The sequence below is a fragment of the Ranitomeya imitator genome, chromosome 9, assembly GCF_032444005.1.
Source record: "Ranitomeya imitator isolate aRanImi1 chromosome 9, aRanImi1.pri, whole genome shotgun sequence".
NCBI lineage: Eukaryota > Metazoa > Chordata > Amphibia > Anura > Dendrobatidae > Ranitomeya > Ranitomeya imitator.
This window is the reverse complement of record NC_091290.1, coordinates 150,456,760-150,482,934: the sequence shown is the minus strand read 5'-3', so window position 1 is coordinate 150,482,934 and position 26,175 is coordinate 150,456,760. Positions and strand designations below refer to the sequence as shown.

The 26,175-nt window shown below is 47.9% G+C and overlaps 1 protein-coding gene across 1 annotated transcript in view; it reads right to left on the bottom strand.

Annotated features, from left to right (window-relative positions):
• Positions 1-202: 202 nt before the first annotated feature.
• CA5A (carbonic anhydrase 5A) overlaps positions 203-26,175 on the bottom strand; it is a 34,595-nt gene continuing 8,622 nt past the window's right edge. Inside the window, exons 3-7 of the mRNA XM_069739405.1 lie at positions 10,906-11,024; positions 10,600-10,695; positions 10,458-10,520; positions 9,530-9,685; positions 203-3,788 (exon numbers count right to left, since the gene is read on the bottom strand). Of these exons, the coding sequence (XP_069595506.1) occupies positions 3,621-3,788; positions 9,530-9,685; positions 10,458-10,520; positions 10,600-10,695; positions 10,906-11,024 (602 nt within the window). The 3' untranslated portion in view covers positions 203-3,620. The remainder of the gene's footprint in view (positions 3,789-9,529; positions 9,686-10,457; positions 10,521-10,599; positions 10,696-10,905; positions 11,025-26,175) is intronic.

Sequence of the window (26,175 nt, the reverse complement as noted above, 5' to 3'; positions counted from 1 at the left end):
GTCTGTTATATGGAATGTGAGCGACTACTTCAAAGCCCCACGTGCACGGCGCCCCCGGGAAGTTCCAACCACAAGATTACATCATAAAAAGTGATGAAATAATCCAACTGTCTCCATGAGGGTTAGTAGCGGGCATCGCAGCCTCGTACCCACACGTGGGGGGCGCGAGACATCGGAGACAGAAGCAGCGGACACCACCATCTCATAACGTACAGTTTATTTCCGAATGTTAGACAGAATCCACATTTATATTGTATCACTATGATATTAAAAATCATTACACAGAGAACAGCAGACACGGGAAAGTGCAGAAAACATGAAAATCCTGCAGAACCGGGAACAAAAGACACAAAGTTCCAGAGACAAAGGCAAAAGGTTACAAAGTGGCACCAATGTCTTAGAGAGAAATCGCACCAAAAATAACTCGGCAGCCCTGCGCTAGTCAGATCCTCTGTCTCCAGAGATCCCAGGATCCGGTGGGGCGAGAGCTGTGCTGAGCTCCATGGTCCCTTCACCAGCAGATCCCAACCAAAGGGATGGGTGAGGACGAGGCATGTTGGAGATCAGCGGCATCAGACCTGTCTAGCAGCCCCTGATCCCGCCTGTGAAGTAGCGGTTATTTTATGTGGATGGACGACATTAGCCTCCAGCAGACGAAGGGTTAACCACGGTCAGCATTACGGGAAGAATAGATTCTTCCCCCACCCCGTCACATTCAGGTCTGTTCAGATCACACAGGGCAATAATTAGAATAACAATGACGTGCCTACGTCGGACCCCAGGAACAGGCGGCCCCTTTATGGCCATCCTATGGGAACCAGTGGTCAACCGGGAACTGCTGCAGAACAGATTGTGATCGGCGAGATTCTGCTGCAGGAATTTCCAGCTCCGTCAGCACAACAGGACGGCCCGGACAATGCCCCCTGTGACGCCCCTGTGTGTCCGAGCCCTGCAGGCATGGTCACTAATATTCCCAGACTTCTGGACGCATTGCTCCAAATGGGCAAGAGGCTCTGCAGCAGCTGTGCCAAGAGCCATTGTGCACCAGGACCTGTTGTGTACTGACAACCTCCATGGGGAAGAGGACCCCACCATGTCATTAACCAAACCCCCCAATCTCATTGGCCGCCCGATTCCCCCAGAAATAACTTTATTTATAATCTGCATTAACCCCTTTCTCCCTGGTCAGTCCATGAACTAACGACCCCGGTAATTGGCTCATAAGTGGCAGTGGGTCCGGGATCGCTCTATAGACCCTACGGCAGGGTCCGCCGCGGCTCCACGGTCCCCTCTAATTATCTCCTCGTGAAATAAAAGCCGGAGGAAGCGGCTAATCCTCGCCGGGAGAACACTGAATGGCCGAATTGTTACAAGGGAACAAACAAGCCGGATTGTCTGGTGTATGGGAACCGGGGGCTGCGCCTCGTGGGATTGTGAGCGGAAAGGTCTACTTAAAGGGACGGCGCACCTTGGTCGCTCTGCACCTGTTCTATGGAGGATAAGCGCCCACCGGACAAGTCTGAGCCGCTGATCTCCAGAAGAACATGGACTAAGGTTTGTAATCCTCCTGTGAGATCCGGAGAGAGAAGAAATCACATTGACCTGAAACTTCATCAGATTAAATGAAAATGATAAAAAAAAAAAATTTTCTTCAAATGTCGAGACCAACGAGAAAAAATGAAATCCATCTTGCGATGTGCTGGGTTCCAGCAGTATATCCTTTATCCTGGCATTTCCAACTGATCTCCTCTTCCTAAACTGAAATGGCTGATAACAGAGAGCAACAGCGTGCAGTCCCCTGCCCTACTGTCCAAATACAGGTTTCCTGTGCCTTTAAGAAAACGGGGGAAAAAAATTTACTACTACTTATCAACTAGGACACCCAGCGGACAACATGCTGGTGAGGATGACGGCACCATGGCTGCTCCAACGTAACAGGACACAGCACACAACGAAAGCTGCACCCGCCACCCACCGCGAAAGATATGTAAACTAACATGGCGGCACGACGCAGTCCAGGGGTGCTAGGTAGCATCAGTTGTAAAGTCACATGACTGGACACGGCGGTGCCCCCTACAGGCTGAAGCCGCCCAATGTTATACTAAGGTCACATGACCGGACACGGCGGTGCCCCCTACAGGCCGCAGCTGCCCAATGTTACTCTAAGGTTACAAGACCGGACACGGCGGTGCCCCCTACAGGCTGAAGCCGCCCAATGTTATACTAAGGTCACATGACTGGACACGGCGGTGCCCCCTACAGGCCGCAGCTGCCCAATGTTACTCTAAGGTTACATGACCGGACACGGCGGTGCCCCCTGCAGGCCACAGCCGCCCAATGTTATTCTAAGGTTACATGACCAGACACGGCAGCGCCCCCTGCAGGCCGCAGCCGCCCAATATTACAGTAGGGTTACAAGACCGGACACGGCGGCGCCCCCCGCAGGCTGTATCCGCCCAATATTATTCTAAGGTCACATGACTCGACACGGCGGCGCCCCCCGAAAGCTGCAGCCGCCCATTATTATTCTAAGATCACATGACCGGACACGGCGGCGCCCCCCGCAGGCTGCAGCCACCCAATGTTATTCTAAGGTTACATGACCAGACACTGCAGCGCCCCCTGCAGGCCGCAGCCGCCCAATGTTACTCTAAGGTCACATGACCGGACACGGCGGCACCCCCCCCCCGCAGGCTGCAGCCACCCAATGTTATTCTAAGGTTACATGACCAGACACGGCAGCGCCCCCTGCAGGCCGCAGCTGCCCAATGTTATTCTAAGGTCACATGACCGGACACGGCGGCGCCCCCCCCGCAGGCTGCAGCCACCCAATGTTATTCTAAGGTCACATGACCGGACACGGCGGCGCCCCCCCCCCGCAGACTGCAGCCACCCAATGTTATTCTAAGGTTACATGACCGGACACGGCGGTGCCCCCTGCAGGCCGCAGCCGCCCAATGTTATTCTAAGGTCACATCACCAGACACGGCGGCGCCCAATGTTATTTTAAGGTTACATGGCCGGACACGGCAGCGCAGGCCACAGCCGCCCAATGTTATTCTAAGGTCACATGACTGGACACGGCGGCGCCCCCCGCAGGCTGCAGCTGCCCAATGTTATTCTAAGGTCACATGACCGGACACGGCGTTGCCCCCTGCAGGCTGAAGCCGCCCAATGTTATTCTAAGGTCACATGACTGGACACGGCGGCGCCCCCCGCAGGCTGCAGCTGCCCAATGTTATTCTAAGGTCACATGACTGGACACGGCGGCGCCCCCCGCAGGCTGCAGCTGCCCAATGTTATTCTAAGGTCACATGACTGGACACGGCGGCGCCCCCCGCAGGCTGCAGCCACCCAATGTTATTCTAAGGTCACTTAAAACCAATCACATTTTCACTTTAAAAACTAAAAAAACAAAGACTATAAAATAAGGCAGCGATGCTCAGCTGTGAAGTGCCTGCAAAAGGTAAAAGGAGACCGAGAAAAAGGTGGAAAAAAGTATAAAACCAGGATCCGAGTGTGCGGATCAGAGGCAGAATCTGGTCTATGGTAGAAATCATCACTACGTCGTGCGCAGCCGGTGGGAGCCGCGTCATCAGCTCCACAGGGGGGTCCGCACTTTACCCGGCCTGAACATCGGCCTTTTTCAAGTCGGACATTTTCAGTGCTGGTTGGAAGGTGGAATGGACAGTGCGATTCATGAGAGGCTGAAGAGGACGGAAGTTGTCCACCATGTTCTTCTCTTCTTCGCCCACCGCAGAGTAGAGCAGACTGCGAAATACCGCCAGCTGGAAGGGGGACGAGAGAATTACTGGCGGCAAAATGTATACACACATCTATATAACCTCTGTACAAACATTACCTGTCCATATTATACCCCAGAGCTGCACTCACTATTCTGCTGGTGCAATCACTGTGTACATACATTACATTACTGATCCTGAGTTACATCCTGTATTATACCCCAGAGCTGCACTCACTATTCTGCTGGTGCAGTCACTGTGTACATACATTACATTACTGATCCTGAGTTACCTCCTGTATTATACCCAGAGCTGCACTCACTATTCTGCTGGTGCAGTCACTGTGTACATACATTACATTACTGATCCTGAGTTACCTCCTGTTTTATACCCAGAGCTGCACTCACTATTCTGCTGGTGCAGTCACTGTGTACATACATTACATTACTGAACCTGAGTTACCTCCTGTATTATACCCCAGAGCTGCACTCACTATTCTGCTGGTGCAGTCACTGTGTACATACATTACTGATCCTGAGTTACATCCCGTATTATACTCCAGAGCTGCACTCACTATTCTGCTGGTGCAGTCACTGTGTACATACATTACATTACTGATCCTGAGTTACCTCCTGTATTATACCCAGAGCTGCACTCACTATTCTGCTGGTGCAGTCACTGTGTACATACATTACATTACTGAACCTGAGTTACCTCCTGTATTATACCCCAGAGCTGCACTCACTATTCTGCTGGTGCAGTCACTGTGTACATACATTACTGATCCTGAGTTACATCCCGTATTATACTCCAGAGCTGCACTCACTATTCTGCTGGTGCAGTCACTGTGTACATACACTACATTACTGATCCTGAGTTACATCCTGTATTATACCCAGAGCTGCACTCACTATTCTGCTGGTGCAATCACTGTGTACATACATTACATTACTGATCCTGAGTTACATCCTGTATTATACCCCAGAGCTGCACTCACTATTCTGCTGGTGCAGTCACTGTGTACATACATTACATTACTGATCCTGAGTTACCTCCTGTATTATACCCAGAGCTGCACTCACTATTCTGCTGGTGCAGTCACTGTGTACATACATTACATTACTGATCCTGAGTTACATCCTGTATTATACCCAAGAGCTGCACTCACTATTCTACTGGTGCAGTCACTGTGTACATACATTACATTACTGATCCTGAGTTACCTCCTGTATTATACCCCAGAGCTGCACTCACTATTCTGCTGGTGCAGTCACTGTGTACATACATTACATTACTGATCCTGAGTTACCTCCTGTATTATACCCAGAGCTGCACTCACTATTCTGCTGGTGCAGGCACTGTGTACATTACATTACTGATCCTGAGTTACATCCTGTATTATACTCCAGAGCTGCACTCACTATTCTGCTGGTGCAGTCACTGTGTACATACATTACTGATCCTGAGTTATATCCTGTATTATACTCCAGAGCTGCACTCACTATTCTGCTGGTGCAGTCACTGTGTACATACATTACTGATCCTGAGTTATATCCTGTATTATACTCCAGAGCGGCACTCACTATTCTGCTGGTTCAGTCACTGTGTACATACATTACTGATCCTGAGTTACATCCTGTATTGTACCCCAGAGCTGCACTCACTATTCTGCTGGTGCAGTCACTGTGTACATACATTACTGATCCTGAGTTATATCCTGTATTATACCCCAGATCTGCACTCACTATTCTGCTGGTGCAGTCACTGTGTACATACATTACTGATCCTGAGTTACATCCTGTATTATACTCCAGAGCTGCACTCACTATTCTGCTGGTGCAGTCACTGTGTACATACATTACATTACTGATCCTGAGTTACCTCCTGTATTATACTCCAGAGCTGCACTCACTATTCTGCTGGTGCAGTCACTGTGTACATACATTACATTACTGATCCTGAGTTACCTCCTGTATTATACTCCAGAGCTGCACTCACTATTCTGCTGGTGCAGTCACTGTGTACATACATTACATTACTGATCCTGAGTTACATCATGTATTATACCCCAGAGCTGCACTCACTATTCTGCTGGTGCAGTCACTGTGTACATACATTACATTACTGATCCTGAGTTATATCCTGTATTATACCCCAGATCTGCACTCACTATTCTGCTGGTGCAGTCACTGTGTACATACATTACTGATCCTGAGTTACATCCTGTATTATACTCCAGAGCTGCACTCACTATTCTGCTGGTGCAGTCACTGTGTACATACATTACATTACTGATCCTGAGTTACCTCCTGTATTATACTCCAGAGCTGCACTCACTATTCTGCTGGTGCAGTCACTGTGTACATACATTACATTACTGATCCTGAGTTACCTCCTGTATTATACTCCAGAGCTGCACTCACTATTCTGCTGGTGCAGTCACTGTGTACATACATTACATTACTGATCCCGAGTTACATCATGTATTATACCCCAGAGCTGCACTCACTATTCTGCTGGTGCAGTCACTGTGTACATACATTACATTACTGATCCTGAGTTACATCCTGTTTTATACTCCAGAGCTGCACTCACTATTCTGCTGGTGCAGTCACTGTGTACATACATTACATTACTGATCCTGAGTTACATCCTGTATTATACCCCAGAGCTGCACTCACTATTCTGCTGGTGCAGTCACTGTGTACATACATTACTGATCCTGAGTTACATCCTGTTTTATACTCCAGAGCTGCACTCACTATTCTGCTGGTGCAGTCACTGTGTACATACATTACATTACTGATCCTGAGTTACATCCTGTATTATACCCCAGAGCTGCACTCACTATTCTGCTGGTGCAGTCACTGTGTACATACATTACTGATCCCGAGTTACCTCCTGTATTATACTCCAGAGCTGCACTCACTATTCTGCTGGTGCAGTCACTGTGTACATACATTACATTACTGATCCTGAGTTACATCCTGTATTATACTCCAGAGCTGCACTCACTATTCTGCTGGTGCAGTCACTGCGTACATACATTACATTACTGATCCTGAGTTATATCCTGTATTATACTCCAGAGCTGCACTCACTATTCTGCTGGTGCAGTCACTGTGTACATACATTACTGATCCTGAGTTATATCCTGTATTATACTCCAGAGCGGCACTCACTATTCTGCTGGTGCAGTCACTGTGTACATACATTACTGATCCTGAGTTACATCCTGTATTATACTCCAGAGCGGCACTCACTATTCTGCTGGTGCAGTCACTGTGTACATACATTACATTACTGATCCTGAGTTACATCCTGTATTATACCCCAGAGCTGCACTCACTATTCTGCTGGTGCAGTCACTGTGTACATACATTACATTACTGATCCTGAGTTATATCCTGTATTATACTCCAGAGCTGCACTCACTATTCTGCTGGTGCAGTCACTGTGTACATACATTACTGATCCTGAGTTATATCCTGTATTATACTCCAGAGCGGCACTCACTATTCTGCTGGTGCAGTCACTGTGTACATACATTACTGATCCTGAGTTACATCCTGTATTATACTCCAGAGCGGCACTCACTATTCTGCTGGTGCAGTCACTGTGTACATACATTACATTACTGATCCTGAGTTATATCCTGTATTATACTCCAGAGCGGCACTCACTATTCTGCTGGTGCAGTCACTGTGTACATACATTACTGATCCTGAGTTATATCCTGTATTATACTCCAGAGCGGCACTCACTATTCTGCTGGTGCAGTCACTGTGTACATACATTACTGATCCTGAGTTACATCCTGTATTATACTCCAGAGCGGCACTCACTATTCTGCTGGTGCAGTCACTGTGTACATACATTACATTACTGATCCTGAGTTACATCCTGTATTATACCCCAGAGCTGCACTCACTATTCTGCTGGTGCAGTCACTGTGTACATACATTACATTACTGATCCTGAGTTATATCCTGTATTATACCCCAGAGCTGCACTCACTATTCTGCTGGTGCAGTCACTGTGTACATACATTACATTACTGATCCTGAGTTACATCCTGTATTATACCCCAGAGCTGCACTCACTATTCTGCTGGTGCAGTCACTGTGTACATACATTACATTACTGATCCTGAGTTATATCCTGTATTATACTCCAGAGCGGCACTCACTATTCTGCTGGTGCAGTCACTGTGTACATACATTACTGATCCTGAGTTACATCCTGTATTATACTCCAGAGCGGCACTCACTATTCTGCTGGTGCAGTCACTGTGTACATACATTACTGATCCTGAGTTATATCCTGTATTATACTCCAGAGCGGCACTCACTATTCTGCTGGTGCAGTCATTGTGTACATACATTACATTACTGATCCTGAGTTACATCCTGTATTATACCCCAGAGCTGCACTCACTATTCTGCTGGTGCAGTCACTGTGTACATACATTACTGATCCTGAGTTATATCCTGTATTAGACTCCAGAGCTGCACTCACTATTCTGCTGGTGCAGTCACTGTGTACATACATTACTGATCCTGAGTTATATCCTGTATTATACTCCAGAGCTGCACTCACAATTCTGCTGGTGCAGTCACTGTGTACATACATTACTGATCCTGAGTTACATCCTGTATTATACTCCAGAGCGGCACTCACTATTCTGCTGGTGCAGTCACTGTGTACATACATTACTGATCCTGAGTTATATCCTGTATTATACTCCAGAGCGGCACTCACTATTCTGCTGGTGCAGTCACTGTGTACATACATTACTGATCCTGAGTTACATCCTGTATTATACTCCAGAGCGGCACTCACTATTCTGCTGGTGCAGTCACTGTGTATATACATTACTGATCCTGAGTTATATCCTGTATTATACTCCAGAGCGGCACTCACTATTCTGCTGGTGCAGTCATTGTGTACATACATTACATTACTGATCCTGAGTTACATCCTGTATTATACCCCAGAGCTGCACTCACTATTCTGCTGGTGCAGTCACTGTGTACATACATTACTGATCCTGAGTTATATCCTGTATTAGACTCCAGAGCTGCACTCACTATTCTGCTGGTGCAGTCACTGTGTACATACATTACTGATCCTGAGTTATATCCTGTATTATACTCCAGAGCTGCACTCACTATTCTGCTGGTGCAGTCACTGTGTACATACATTACTGATCCTGAGTTATATCCTGTATTATACTCCAGAGCTGCACTCACTATTCTGCTGGTGCAGTCACTGTGTACATACATTACATTACTGATCCTGAGTTATATCCTGTATTATACTCCAGAGCTGCACTCACTATTCTGCTGGTGCAGTCACTGTGTACAGACATTACATTACTGATCCTGAGTTACATCCTGTATTATACTCCAGAGCTGCACTCCCTATTCTGCTGGTGCAGTCACTGTGTACATACATTACATTACTGATCCTGAGTTACATCCTGTACTATACTCCAGAGCTGCACTCAGTATGCTGCAGTTTCAGAGTATTCTCGGTGCCCCCTCAGCTGTCAGGATGCATGTGGCCGTCACTCCTCACAGCTGCGCTCCTACAATGCGGGGCGGCTGGTTTCTTACGTTCCCAGGGACGCTGCGGACGGTGTGACTGCCCAGAGGATGGTGACTGTGAGAACACAAGGTGCCGTTCTCAGACAAACCAGAAACCACGGAGGTCACATTTCTGGGGGTGAGAGGTCAGGTCATCGGGTCGCACCATGGAATTTAATAACAATAGCGAGCGATCACCTGACTGTGGTCGACTTCAATCGGCTTCTTCATTATAATCCAAGTCACGGACTCGGTCAGCGGCGGGGTGGTCAGCGAGCCGGAGTACGTCCAGTAATCACTGCAGGTCGGCAGAAGGCAGGAGGGGTCGAAATAATTAAACTCTGTCAGAGCGTCCTGAAAAGAAAGTGTATACATTATAGCAGAAAAATCCTACAAATCTGCAAGATTATAGAAACGGAGCTCCACCTGGTGGTAGCAGTGAGGAACTACAGCCTGCAAAAACTATTCTAGACTTAGAAAAACAATAAAATTACTGGGGGAAAAATAAATAATAAAAAAAAACATCAGTGTTCGACATTATTAAATATTAGGCTGCAATTTGTATTTCATATTCATTCTGCATATTATACTTTCTACATACATCATATACACACATTATATAGTGTTACGTCGCCGTCTTGTGGCAAATCAACAGATTACACTCAGAGGTAAAGTGTATAGGATTCCAATTATCCCCTTTGTGACGCAAAATGTTCTGTTTTCTCCTAAAATTAGTTGATGAGGCAATTTTCTAAAGCCCTGAATATATATTTTTTATTTCTCTGTATCTAGCGCTGTGTGTCCCGAGCTGTATTTTGTATTGACACTATATTGGCAATTCTGTCATTTAGAGTTTTATTCTTTATGCAATTAATTATTTTTAAAATGTTTCTTGTATGAATGTGACAATTCCAACTAGATGTTTTTTTTTTTAATTCTTTACATTAGAAATTAGAGAAAAAAAACTAAACAAATAATAAAAAATAAAAAACTTTAATAGTACCAATTTTCACCTATTTTTAATAGCCAGTAGCGGACGTGATTCTATATAATTAACACTACAATCCTCCCTTGGAGCAGATCCACAGGGGGACCAAGATGGCGGCAAGTGCAGTGGGCTCCGTACCTTATACCTGACGGAAGGCAAGATGTCCACCAGCTTCTGCAGCTTCTCATTGTGCCTCCCGAGCTGTGGAGAGAGAACATCGGCATCACCATGGGAGGAGGTCAGGAAGAGACGTTTTCCCGCACGGACGAGGGATCATTACCTTTAGGAATATGCCGATAACCGCCAAGCCGTTGTCCTCCATGATGGCCTCCTCGAACGTCCGGTACCGGGTGCAGTTCCAGTGCACCAGGTGGAGCTGAAATCAGAGAGGGACCCGGAGTCATTACACAGGGACTACGGACCCTGGAGATGGAAAACCCCTTTAAATGCATTTTACCCTTCTGTAGAAACCAATTATTAGGATGAGGGATGTTCAATTATGTGAATGAGCCCCCGATATAATAGGAACCACTAAGGTCGGCACGGAGTTCAGTGGGTGATGGCACTGGGGGGCTCAGCGTCTCACCTCTGCAGGAAACACCTTGCTGTCCACCGTGTGCTCCGAGCCCCAGTTATTATCGGCCCCCCAGTGGAAATGGAACTGCTTGAGTCTGAATGGGTTCTCCAGGGGTCCGCCGCTCACCACTGTGACCAAAGAGAGACAGAGACAGGTCAGAAATCTGCAGATCGGAGGAGACGGCGCAAATTCTCTGCACAGCTGAAGGCGACTGTGCAGGGTCCTGGACCTCCACCGATCACAATGAAAAAAGGGGCTGATGTGCCTTTTCGATGCACAGTGTGAACAGAGTCCATGCTGACTGCACCCAGGCCGATCACTGTGCGGCTGCTCATCACGGTGCCATAAATGTGCACGCAGGCCGATCACTGTGCGGCTGCTCATCACGGTGCCATAAATGTGCACACAGGCCGATCACTGAGCGGCTGCACATCACGGTGCCATAAATGTGCACACAAGCCGATCACTGAGCGGCTGCTCATCACGGTGCCATAAATGTGCACACAGGCCGATCACTGAGCGGCTGCTCATCACGGTGCCATAAATGTGCACACAGGCCGAGCACTGAGCGGCTGCACATCACGGTGCCATAAATGTGCACACAGGCCGATCACTGAGCGGCTGCTCATCACGGTGCCATAAATGTGCACACAAGCCGATCACTGAGCGGCTGCTCATCACGGTGCCATAAATGTGCACACAGGCCGATCACTGAGCGGCTGCTCATCACGGTGCCATAAATGTGCACACAGGCCGATCACTGAGCGGCTGCTCATCACGGTGCCATAAATGTGCACACAGGCCGATCACTGAGCGGCTGCACATCACGGTGCCATAAATGTGCACACAAGCCGTTCACTGAGCGGCTGCACATCACGGTGCCATAAATGTGCACACAAGCCGTTCACTGAGCGGCTGCACATCACGGTGCCATAAATGTGCACACAAGCCGATCACTGAGCGGCTGCTCATCACGGTGCCATAAATGTGCACACAGGCCGATCACTGAGCGGCTGCACATCACGGTGCCATAAATGTGCACACAAGCCGATCACTGAGCGGCTGCACATCACGGTGCCATAAATGTGCACACAAGCCGATCACTGAGCGGCTGCTCATCACGGTGCCATAAATGTGCACACAGGCCGATCACTGAGCGGCTGCTCATCACGGTGCCATAAATGTGCACACAAGCCGATCACCGAGCGGCTGCACATCACGGTGCCATAAATGTGCACACAGGCCGAGCACTGAGCGGCTGCACATCACGGTGCCATAAATGTGCACACAGGCCGATCACTGAGCGGCTGCACATCACGGTGCCATAAATGTGCACACAGGCCGAGCACTGAGCGGCTGCACATCACGGTGCCATAAATGTGCACACAGGCCGATCACTGAGCGGCTGCTCATCACGGTGCCATAAATGTGCACACAGGCCGATCACTGAGCGGCTGCTCATCACGGTGCCATAAATGTGCACACAAGCCGATCACTGAGCGGCTGCACATCACGGTGCCATAAATGTGCACACAGGCCGATCACTGAGCGGCTGCTCATCACGGTGCCATAAATGTGCACGCAGGCCGATCACTGTGCGGCTGCTCATCACGGTGCCATAAATGTGCACACAGGCCGATCACTGAGCGGCTGCACATCACGGTGCCATAAATGTGCCCACAAGCCGATCACTGAGCGGCTGCTCATCACGGTGCCATAAATGTGCACACAGGCCGATCACTGAGCGGCTGCTCATCACGGTGCCATAAATGTGCACACAGGCCGAGCACTGAGCGGCTGCACATCACGGTGCCATAAATGTGCACACAGGCCGATCACTGAGCGGCTGCTCATCACGGTGCCATAAATGTGCACACAAGCCGATCACTGAGCGGCTGCTCATCACGGTGCCATAAATGTGCACACAGGCCGATCACTGAGCGGCTGCACATCACGGTGCCATAAATGTGCACACAAGCCGTTCACTGAGCGGCTGCACATCACGGTGCCATAAATGTGCACACAAGCCGATCACTGAGCGGCTGCTCATCACGGTGCCATAAATGTGCACACAGGCCGATCACTGAGCGGCTGCACATCACGGTGCCATAAATGTGCACACAAGCCGATCACTGAGCGGCTGCACATCACGGTGCCATAAATGTGCACACAAGCCGATCACTGAGCGGCTGCTCATCACGGTGCCATAAATGTGCACACAGGCCGATCACTGAGCGGCTGCTCATCACGGTGCCATAAATGTGCACACAAGCCGATCACTGAGCGGCTGCACATCACGGTGCCATAAATGTGCACACAGGCCGAGCACTGAGCGGCTGCACATCACGGTGCCATAAATGTGCACACAGGCCGATCACTGAGCGGCTGCTCATCACGGTGCCATAAATGTGCACACAGGCCGATCACTGAGCGGCTGCTCATCACGGTGCCATAAATGTGCACACAAGCCGATCACTGAGCGGCTGCACATCACGGTGCCATAAATGTGCACACAGGCCGCTCACTAAATGTGCACACAGGCCGATCACTGAGCGGCTGCTCATCACGGTGCCATAAATGTGCACACAGGCCGATCACTGAGCGGCTGCACATCACGGTGCCATAAATGTGCACACAGGCCGATCACTGAGCGGCTGCTCATCACGGTGCCATAAATGTGCACACAGGCCGAGCACTGAGCGGCTGCACATCACGGTGCCATAAATGTGCACACAGGCCGAGCACTGAGCGGCTGCTCATCACGGTGCCATAAATGTGCACACAGGCCGATCACTGAGCGGCTGCTCATCATGGTGCCATAAATGTGCACACAGGCCGATCACTGAGCGGCTGCTCATCATGGTGCCATAAATGTGCACACAGGCCGATCACTGAGCGGCTGCTCATCATGGTGCCATAAATGTGCACACAGGCCGATCACTGAGCGGCTGCTCATCACGGTGCCATAAATGTGCACACAGGCCGCTCACTAAATGTGCACACAGGCCGATCACTGAGCGGCTGCTCATCACGGTGCCATAAATGTGCACACAGGCCGATCACTGAGCGGCTGCTCATCATGGTGCCATAAATGTGCACACAGGCCGATCACTGAGCGGCTGCTCATCATGGTGCCATAAATGTGCACACAGGCCGATCACTGAGCGGCTGCTCATCATGGTGCCATAAATGTGCACACAGGCCGATCACTGAGCGGCTGCTCATCACGGTGCCATAAATGTGCACACAGGCCGATCACTGAGCGGCTGCTCATCATGGTGCCATAAATGTGCACACAGGCCGATCACTGAGCGGCTGCTCATCATGGTGCCATAAATGTGTACGCTCACAAACAGCGACAGTCACACGGACATTGCAGTCACCGGTAGACAGAACCAGGAGTGAGTGTGCTGTATCCCAGCACTAGACAGGTACTGTGACAGCGCGCTCCCCGCAGAGGACATCCGGCTCCTGATCAGGACCCGCACTAGGTCACATATAGGAAGCTGAGATATGAGGAGCTATTTGCAGGTTGCAGAGGTCATCAGCAGTGGACACAAGATTGCAGCTCCGCAGGAGAGTCCCTTACAGCAGGTGGAAAGACGGCGTGGCCACATCTGCCGCGTACACACATCCGGAGATCAGACGTCCTCCGGCCACAGTGCACAGCACCCAACGTCTCCGCCAGCCTCGGCCGCCGCCATTCACAACCTGTCACTTCCCATGAAATTCCAAATTATACAAGGTGCCCTCATTAGAGATCCTGCTCCGCGCAGATGGAGCGGAATGTAGTGGCCGAAAGCCAAAAGGAAAAGCCGCTTATTAGACCCAAAAATCACAATGAGAACAACCGACTAATGCGGATGTAAATGCCGGAGGAGAGCGTCAGCAAGGAGGCGAGAGCGACAGGGAAACACTGCAGAGGATGGACTGGAAACACGGCGAAGGTCACCAGCGTCATCACAAGAGGGATCGTCCCCACAGGAATCAGTGACAAAGGGCTGGAGAGAGGTGACAAGCTAGTACTCCCTGTTATCAGCCATTACTGGGGGAGGACTACAAGCTAGTACTCCCTGTTATCAGCCATTACTGGGGGAGGACTACAAGCTAGTACTCCCTGTTATCAGCCATTACTGGGGGAGGACTACAAGCTAGTACTCCCTGTTATCAGCCATAACTGGGGGAGAGGACTACAAGCTATTACTCCTGTTATCAGCCATTACTGGGGGAGGAGACTACAATCTATTACTCCCTGTTATCAGCCATTACTGGGGGGGAGACTACAATCTATTACTCCCTGTTATCAGCCATTACTGGGGGGAGACTACAAGCTAGTACTCCCTGTTATCAGCCATTACTGGGGGAGGACTACAAGCTAGTACTCCCTGTTATCAGCCATTACTGGGGGAGGACTACAAGCTAGTACTCCCTGTTATCAGCCATAACTGGGGGAGAGGACTACAAGCTATTACTCCTGTTATCAGCCATTACTGGGGGAGGAGACTACAATCTATTACTCCCTGTTATCAGCCATTACTGGGGGGGAGACTACAATCTATTACTCCCTGTTATCAGCCATTACTGGGAGGAGACTACAGTCTATTACTCCCTGTTATCAGCCATTACTGGGGGAGGAGACTACAATCTATTACTCCCTGTTATCAGCCATTACTGGGGAGGAGACTACAGTCTATTACTCCCTGTTATCAGCCATTACTGGGGAGGAGACTACAATCTATTACTCCCTGTTATCAGCCATTACTGGGGAGGAGACTGCAATCTATTACTCCCTGTTATCAGCCATTACTGGGGAGGAGACTACAATCTATTACTCCCTGTTATCAGCCATTACTGGGGGAGGAGACTACAATCTATTACTCCCTGTTATCAGCCATTACTGGGGAGGAGACTACAGTCTATTACTCCCTGTTATCAGCCATTACTGGGGGAGGACTACAATCTATTACTCCCTGTTATCAGCCATTACTGGGGGAGGAGACTACAATCTATTACTCCCTGTTATCAGCCATTACTGGGGAGAGGACTACAATCTATTACTCCCTGTTATCAGCCATTACTGGGGAGGAGACTACAGTCTATTACTCCCTGTTATCAGCCATTACTGGGGGAGGACTACAATCTATTACTCCCTGTTATCAGCCATTACTGGGGGAGGACTACAATCTATTACTCCCTGTTATCAGCCATTACTGGGGGAGGACTACAATCTATTACTCCCTGTTATCAGCCATTACTGGGGGAGGAGACTACAATCTATTACTCCCTGTTATCAGCCATTACTGGGGAGGAGACTACAATCTATTACTCCCTGTTATCAGCCATTACTGGGGAGGAGACTACAGTCTATTACTCCCTGTTATCAGCCATTACTGGGGAGGAGACTACAATCTATTACTCCTGTTATCAGCCATTACTGGGGGAGAGGACTACAAGCTATTACTCCCTGTTATCAGCCATTACTGGGGGAGGACTACAATCTATTACTCCCTGTTATCAGCCATTACTGGGGAGGAGACTACAATCTATTACTCCCTGTTATCAGCCATTACTGGGGGAGGAGACTACAATCTATTACTCCCTGTTATCAGCCATTACTGGGGAGGAGACTACAATCTATTACTCCCTGTTATCAGCCATTACTGGGGGGGGAGACTACAATCTATTACTCCTGTTATCAGCCATTACTGGGGGAGGAGACTACAATCTATTACTCCTGTTATCAGCCATTACTGGGGGAGGAGACTACAAGCTATTACTCCCTGTTATCAGCCATTACTGGGGAGAGGACTACAATATATTACTCCCTGTTATCAGCCATTACTGGGGAGGAGACTACAATCTATTACTCCCTGTTATCAGCCATTACTGGGGAGGAGACTACAATCTATTACTCCCTGTTATCAGCCATTACTGGGGGGAGACTACAATCTATTACTCCCTGTTATCAGCCATTACTGGGGGAGGAGACTACAAGCTAGTACTCCCTGTTATCAGCCATTACTGGGGGAGAGGACTACAAGCTATTACTCCTGTTATCAGCCATTACTGGGGAGGAGACTACAAGCTATTACTCCCTGTTATCAGCCATTACTGGGGAGGAGACTACAATCTATTACTCCCTGTTATCAGCCATTACTGGGGAGGAGACTACAATCTATTACTCCCTGTTATCAGCCATTACTGGGGGGAGACTACAATCTATTACTCTCTGTTATCAGCCATTACTGGGGAGGAGACTACAATCTATTACTCCCTGTTATCAGCCATTACTGGGGGGAGACTACAATCTATTACTCCCTGTTATCAGCCATTACTGGGGAGGAGACTACAATCTATTACTCCCTGTTATCAGCCATTACTGGGGAGGAGACTACAATCTATTACTCCCTGTTATCAGCCATTACTGGGGAGGAGACTACAATCTATTACTCCCTGTTATCAGTCATTACTGGGGGAGGAGACTACAATCTATTACTCCCTGTTATCAGCCATTACTGGGGGAGGAGACTACAATCTATTACTCCCTGTTATCAGCCATTACTGGGGAGGAGACTACAATCTATTACTCCCTGTTATCAGCCATTACTGGGGGAGGAGACTACAATCTATTACTCCCTGTTATCAGCCATTACTGGGGGAGGAGACTACAATCTATTACTCCCTGTTATCAGCCATTACTGGGGAGGAGACTACAATCTATTACTCCCTGTTATCAGCCATTACTGGGGAGGAGACTACAATCTATTACTCCCTGTTATCAGCCATTACTGGGGGAGGAGACTACAATCTATTACTCCCTGTTATCAGCCATTACTGGGGGAGGAGACTACAATCTATTACCCCCTGTTATCAGCCATTACTGGGGAGGAGACTACAATCTATTACTCCCTGTTATCAGCCATTACTGGGGGAGGAGACTACAATCTATTACTCCCTGTTATCAGCCATTACTGGGGAGGAGACTACAATCTATTACTCCCTGTTATCAGCCATTACTGGGGGAGGAGACTACAATCTATTACTCCCTGTTATCAGCCATTACTGGGGAGGAGACTACAATCTATTACTCCCTGTTATCAGCCATTACTGGGGGGAGACTACAATCTATTACTCCCTGTTATCAGCCATTACTGGGGGGAGACTACAATCTATTACTCCCTGTTATCAGCCATTACTGGGGAGGAGACTGCAATCTATTACTCCCTGTTATCAGCCATTACTGGGGGAGGAGACTACAGTCTATTACTCCCTGTTATCAGCCATTACTGGGGGAGGACTACAATCTATTACTCCCTGTTATCAGCCATTACTGGGGAGGAGACTGCAATCTATTACTCCCTGTTATCAGCCATTACTGGGGAGGAGACTACAATCTATTACTCCCTGTTATCAGCCATTACTGGGGAGGAGACTGCAATCTATTACTCCCTGTTATCAGCCATTACTGGGGAGGAGACTACAATCTATTACTCCCTGTTATCAGCCATTACTGGGGAGGAGACTACAATCTATTACTCCCTGTTATCAGCCATTACTGGGGGGAGACTACAATCTATTACTCCCTGTTATCAGCCATTACTGGGGGGAGACTACAATCTATTACTCCCTGTTATCAGCCATTACTGGGGAGGAGACTGCAATCTATTACTCCCTGTTATCAGCCATTACTGGGGGAGGAGACTACAGTCTATTACTCCCTGTTATCAGCCATTACTGGGGGAGGACTACAATCTATTACTCCCTGTTATCAGCCATTACTGGGGAGGAGACTGCAATCTATTACTCCCTGTTATCAGCCATTACTGGGGAGGAGACTGCAATCTATTACTCCCTGTTATCAGCCATTACTGGGGAGGAGACTACAATCTATTACTCCCTGTTATCAGCCATTACTGGGGAGGAGACTACAATCTATTACTCCCTGTTATCAGTCATTACTGGGGAGGAGACTGCAATCTATTACTCCCTGTTATCAGCCATTACTGGGGAGGAGACTGCAATCTATTACTCCCTGTTATCAGCCATTACTGGGGAGGAGACTACAATCTATTACTCCCTGTTATCAGCCATTACTGGGGAGGAGACTACAATCTATTACTCCCTGTTATCAGCCATTACTGGGGAAGGTGACTACAATCTATTACTCCCTGTTATCAGCCATTACTGGGGGAGGTGACTACAATCTATTACTCCCTGTTATCAGCCATTACTGGGGAAGGTGACTACAATCTATTACTCCCTGTTATCAGCCATTACTGGGGAGGAGACTGCAATCTATTACTCCCTGTTATCAGCCATTACTGGGGGAGGAGACTACAATCTATTACTCCCTGTTATCAGCCATTACTGGTGAGGAGACTACAGTCTATTACTCCCTGTTATCAGCCATTACTGGTGAGGAGACTACAATCTATTACTCCCTGTTATCAGCCATTACTGGGGAGGAGACTACAGTCTATTACTCCCTGTTATCAGCCATTACTGGGGAGGAGACTACAATCTATTACTCCCTGTTATCAGCCATTACTGGGGAGGAGACTACAATCTATTACTCCCTGTTATCAGCCATTACTGGGGAGGAGACTACAGTCTATTACTCCCTGTTATCAGCCATTACTGGGGAGGAGACTACAATCTATTACTCCCTGTTATCAGCCATTACTGGGGGAGGAGACTACAGTCTATTACTCCCTGTTATCAGCCATTACTGGGGGAGGAGACTACAATCTATTACTCCCTGTTATCAGCCATTACTGGGGAGGAGACTACAATCTATTACTCCCTGTTATCAGCCATTACTGGGGAGGAGACTACAATCTATTACTCCCTGTTATCAGCCATTACTGGGGGAGGAGACTACAGTCTATTACTCCCTGTTATCAGCCATTACTGGGGAGGAGACTACAATCTATTACTCCCTGTTATCAGCCATTACTGGGGGAGGAGACTACAATCTATTACTCCCTGTTATCAGCCATTACTGGGGAGGAGACTACAATCTATTACTCCCTGTTATCAGCCATTACTGGGGGAGGAGACTACAATCTATTACTCCCTGTTATCAGCCATTACTGGGGGGAGACTACAGTCTATTACTCCCTGTTATCAGCCATTACTGGGGAGGAGACTACAATCTATTACTCCCTGTTATCAGCCATTACTGGGGGAGGAGACTACAATCTATTACTCCCTGTTATCAGCCATTACTGGGGAGGAGACTACAATCTATTACTCCCTGTTATCAGCCATTACTGGGGGAGGAGACTACAATCTATTACTCCCTGTTATCAGCCATTACTGGGGGAGGAGACTGCAATCTATTACTCCCTGTTATCAGCCATTACTGGGGGAGGAGACTACAATCTATTACTCCCTGTTATCAGCCATTACTGGGGAGGAGACTGCAGTCTATTACTCCCTGTTATCAGCCATTACTGGGGGGGAGACTACAATCTATTACTCCCTGTTATCAGCCATTACTGGGGGAGGAGACTACAATCTATTACTCCCTGTTATCAGCCATTACTGGGGGAGGAGACTGCAATCTATTACTCCTGTTATCAGCCATTACTGGGGGGAGACTACAGTCTATTACTCCCTGTTATCAGCCATTACTGGGGGAGGAGACTACAGTCTATTACTCCCTGTTATCAGCCATTACTGGGGGAGGACTACAATCTATTACTCCCTGTTATCAGCCATTACTGGGGAGGAGACTACAATCTATTACTCCCTGTTATCAGCCATTACTGGGGGAGGACTACAATCTATTACCCCCTGTTATCAGCCATTACTGGGGGAGGACTACAAGCTATTACCCCCTGTTATCAGCCATTACTGGGGGAGAGGACTACAATCTATTACTCCCTGTTATCAGCCATTACTGGGGGAGAGGACTACAATCTATTACTCCTGTTATCAGCCATTACTGGGGGAGGACTACAAGCTAGTACTCCCTGTTATCAGCCATTACTGGGGGAGGAGACTACAGTCTATTACTCCCTGTTATCAGCCATTACTGGGGGAGAGGACTACAATCTATTACCCCCTGTTATCAGCCATTACTGGGGGGAGACTACAATCTATTACCCCCTGTTATCAGCCATTACTGGGGGAGGAGACTACAATCTATTACTCCCTGTTATCAGCCATTACTGGGGAGGAGACTACAAGCTATTACTCCCTGTTATCAGCCATTACTGGGGGAGGAGACTACAATCTATTACTCCCTGTTATCAGCCATTACTGGGGAGGAGACTACAATCTATTACTCTCTGTTATCAGCCATTACTGAGGGAGGAGACTACAATCTATTTCTCCCTGTTATCAGTCATTACCGGGGGAGGAGACTACAATCTATTACTCCCTGTTATCAGCCATTACTGGGGAGGAGACTACAATCTATTACTCCCTGTTATCAGCCATTACTGGGGGAGGTGACTACAATCTATTACTCCCTGTTATCAGCCATTACTGGGGAGGTGACTACAATCTATTACTCCCTGTTATCAGCCATTACTGGGGAGGAGACTACAATCTATTACTCCCTGTTATCAGCCATTACTGGGGGAGGAGACTACAATCTATTACTCCCTGTTATCAGCCACTACTGGGGAGGAGACTACAATCTATTACTCCCTGTTATCAGCCATTACTGGGGGAGGAGACTACAATCTATTACTCCCTGTTATCAGCCATTACTGGGGGAGGAGACTGCAATCTATTACTCCCTGTTATCAGCCATTACTGGGGGAGGAGACTACAGTCTATTACTCCCTGTTATCAGCCATTACTGGGGAGGAGACTACAATCTATTACTCCCTGTTATCAGCCATTACTGGGGGAGGAGACTACAATCTATTACTCCCTGTTATCAGCCATTACTGGGGGAGGAGACTACAATCTATTACTCCCTGTTATCAGCCATTACTGGGGAGGTGACTACAATCTATTACTCCCTGTTATCAGCCATTACTGGGGGAGGAGACTACAATCTATTACTCCCTGTTATCAGCCATTACTGGGGGAGAGGACTACAATCTATTACTCCCTGTTATCAGCCATTACTGGGGGGAGACTACAATCTATTACTCCCTGTTATCAGCCATTACTGGGGAGGAGACTACAATCTATTACTCCCTGTTATCAGCCATTACTGGGGAGGAGACTACAATCTATTACTCCCTGTTATCAGCCATTACTGGGGAGGAGACTACAATCTATTACTCCCTGTTATCAGCCATTACTGGGGAGGAGACTACAATCTATTACTCCCTGTTATCAGCCATTACTGGGGGGAGACTACAATCTATTACTCCCTGTTATCAGCCATTACTGGGGAGGAGACTACAATCTATTACTCCCTGTTATCAGCCATTACTGGGGAGGAGACTACAATCTATTACTCCCTGTTATCAGCCATTACTGGGGAGGAGACTACAATCTATTACTCCCTGTTATCAGCCATTACTGGGGGGAGACTACAATCTATTACTCCCTGTTATCAGCCATTACTGGGGAGGAGACTACAATCTATTACTCCCTGTTATCAGCCATTACTGGGGAGGAGACTACAATCTATTACTCCCTGTTATCAGCCATTACTGGGGAGGAGACTACAATCTATTACTCCCTGTTATCAGCCATTACTGGGGGAGGAGACTACAGTCTATTACTCCCTGTTATCAGCCATTACTGGGGGAGGAGACTACAGTCTATTACTCCCTGTTATCAGCCATTACTGGGGGAGGAGACTACAGTCTATTACTCCCTGTTATCAGCCATTACTGGGGGAGCCTACAATCTATTACTCCCTGTTATCAGCCATTACTGGGGGAGGAGACTGCAATCTATTACTCCCTGTTATCAGCCATTACTGGGGGAGGAGACTACAATCTATTACTCCCTGTTATCAGTCATTACTGGGGGAGGAGACTACAATCTATTACTCCCTGTTATCAGCCATTACTGGGGGAGGAGACTACAGTCTATTACTCCCTGTTATCAGCCATTACTGGGGGAGAGGAGACTACAATCTATTACTCCCTGTTATCAGCCATTACGGGGAGAGGAGACTACAATCTATTACTCCCTGTTATCAGCCATTACTGGGAGAGGAGACTACAATCTATTACTCCCTGTTATCAGCCATTACTGGGGGGGGAGACTACAATCTATTACTCCCTGTTATCAGCCATTACTGGGGGAGGAGACTACAATCTATTACTCCCTGTTATCAGCCATTACTGGGGGAGGAGACTACAATCTATTACTCCCTGTTATCAGCCATTACTGGGGGAGGACTACAATCTATTACTCCCTGTTATCAGCCATTACTGGGGAGGAGACTACAATCTATTACTCCCTGTTATCAGCCATTACTGGGGAGGCGACTACAGTCTATTACTCCCTGTTATCAGTCATTACTGGGGGAGGAGACTACAATCTATTACTCCCTGTTATCAGCCATTACTGGGGAGGCGACTACAGTCTATTACTCCCTGTTATCAGCCATTACTGGGGAGGAGACTACAGTCTATTACTCCCTGTTATCAGCCATTACTGGGGAGGAGACTGCAATCTATTACTCCCTGTTATCAGCCATTACTGGGGGAGGACTACAATCTATTACTCCCTGTTATCAGCCATTACTGGGGAGGAGACTACAATCTATTACTCCCTGTTATCAGCCATTACTGGGGAGGAGACTACAATCTATTACTCCCTGTTATCAGCCATTACTGGGGGAGGAGACTGCAATCTATTACTCCCTGTTATCAGCCATTACTGGGGGAGGAGACTACAATCTATTACTCCCTGTTATCAGCCATTACTGGGGAGGAGACTGCAATCTATTACTCCCTGTTATCAGCCATTACTGGGGGAGGAGACTACAATCTATTACTCCCTGTTATCAGCCATTACTGGGGAGGAGACTACAGTCTATTACTCCCTGTTATCAGCCATTACTGGGGAGGAGACTACAATCTATTACTCCCTGTTATCAGCCATTACTGGGGGAGGAGACTACAATCTATTACTCCCTGTTATCAGCCATTACTGGGGGAGAGGACTACAATCTATTACTCCCTGTTATCAGCCATTACTGGGGAGGAGACTACAATCTATTACTCCCTGTTATCAGCCATTACTGGGGGAGGAGACTACAATCTATTACTCCCTGTTATCAGCCATTACTGGGGAGGAGACTACAATCTATTACTCCCTGTTATCAGCCATTACTGGGGGAGGAGACTACAATCTATTACTCCCTGTTATCAGCCATTACTGGGGGAGGAGACTACAATCTATTACTCCCTGTTATCAGCCATTACTGGGGAGGAGACTACAATCTATTACTCCCTGTTATCAGCCATTACTGGGGAGGAGACTACAATCTATTACTCCCTGTTATCAGCCATTACTGGGGGAGGAGACTACAATCTATTACTCCCTGTTATCAGCCATTACTGGGGAGGAGACTACAATCTATTACTCCCTGTTATCAGCCATTACTGGGGAGGCGACTACAGTCTATTACTCCCTGTTATCAGCCATTACTGGGGGAGGACTACAATCTATTACTCCCTGTTATCAGCCATTACTGGGGGAGGAGACTACAATCTATTACTCCCTGTTATCAGCCATTACTGGGGGAGGACTACAATCTATTACTCCCTGTTATCAGCCATTACTGGGGAGGAGACTACAATCTATTACTCCCTGTTATCAGCCATTACTGGGGAGGAGACTACAATCTATTACTCCCTGTTATCAGCCATTACTGGGGGAGGAGACTACAATCTATTACTCCCTGTTATCAGCCATTACTGGGGAGGCGACTACAGTCTATTACTCCCTGTTATCAGTCATTACTGGGGGAGGAGACTACAATCTATTACTCCCTGTTATCAGCCATTACTGGGGAGGCGACTACAGTCTATTACTCCCTGTTATCAGCCATTACTGGGGAGGAGACTACAGTCTATTACTCCCTGTTATCAGCCATTACTGGGGAGGAGACTGCAATCTATTACTCCCTGTTATCAGCCATTACTGGGGGAGGACTACAATCTATTACTCCCTGTTATCAGCCATTACTGGGGAGGAGACTACAATCTATTACTCCCTGTTATCAGCCATTACTGGGGAGGAGACTACAATCTATTACTCCCTGTTATCAGCCATTACTGGGGGAGGACTACAATCTATTACTCCCTGTTATCAGCCATTACTGGGGAGGAGACTACAATCTATTACTCCCTGTTATCAGCCATTACTGGGGAGGAGACTACAATCTATTACTCCCTGTTATCAGCCATTACTGGGGGAGGAGACTGCAATCTATTACTCCCTGTTATCAGCCATTACTGGGGGAGGAGACTACAATCTATTACTCCCTGTTATCAGCCATTACTGGGGGAGGAGACTACAATCTATTACTCCCTGTTATCAGCCATTACTGGGGGAGGAGACTGCAATCTATTACTCCCTGTTATCAGCCATTACTGGGGAGGAGACTGCAATCTATTACTCCCTGTTATCAGCCATTACTGGGGGAGGAGACTACAATCTATTACTCCCTGTTATCAGCCATTACTGGGGAGGAGACTACAGTCTATTACTCCCTGTTATCAGCCATTACTGGGGAGGAGACTACAATCTATTACTCCCTGTTATCAGCCATTACTGGGGGAGGAGACTACAATCTATTACTCCCTGTTATCAGCCATTACTGGGGGAGAGGACTACAATCTATTACTCCCTGTTATCAGCCATTACTGGGGAGGAGACTACAATCTATTACTCCCTGTTATCAGCCATTACTGGGGGAGGAGACTACAATCTATTACTCCCTGTTATCAGCCATTACTGGGGAGGAGACTACAATCTATTACTCCCTGTTATCAGCCATTACTGGGGGAGGAGACTACAATCTATTACTCCCTGTTATCAGCCATTACTGGGGGAGGAGACTACAATCTATTACTCCCTGTTATCAGCCATTACTGGGGAGGAGACTACAATCTATTACTCCCTGTTATCAGCCATTACTGGGGAGGAGACTACAATCTATTACTCCCTGTTATCAGCCATTACTGGGGGAGGAGACTACAATCTATTACTCCCTGTTATCAGCCATTACTGGGGGAGGAGACTACAATCTATTACTCCCTGTTATCAGCCATTACTGGGGAGGAGACTACAATCTATTACTCCCTGTTATCAGCCATTACTGGGGGAGGAGACTACAATCTA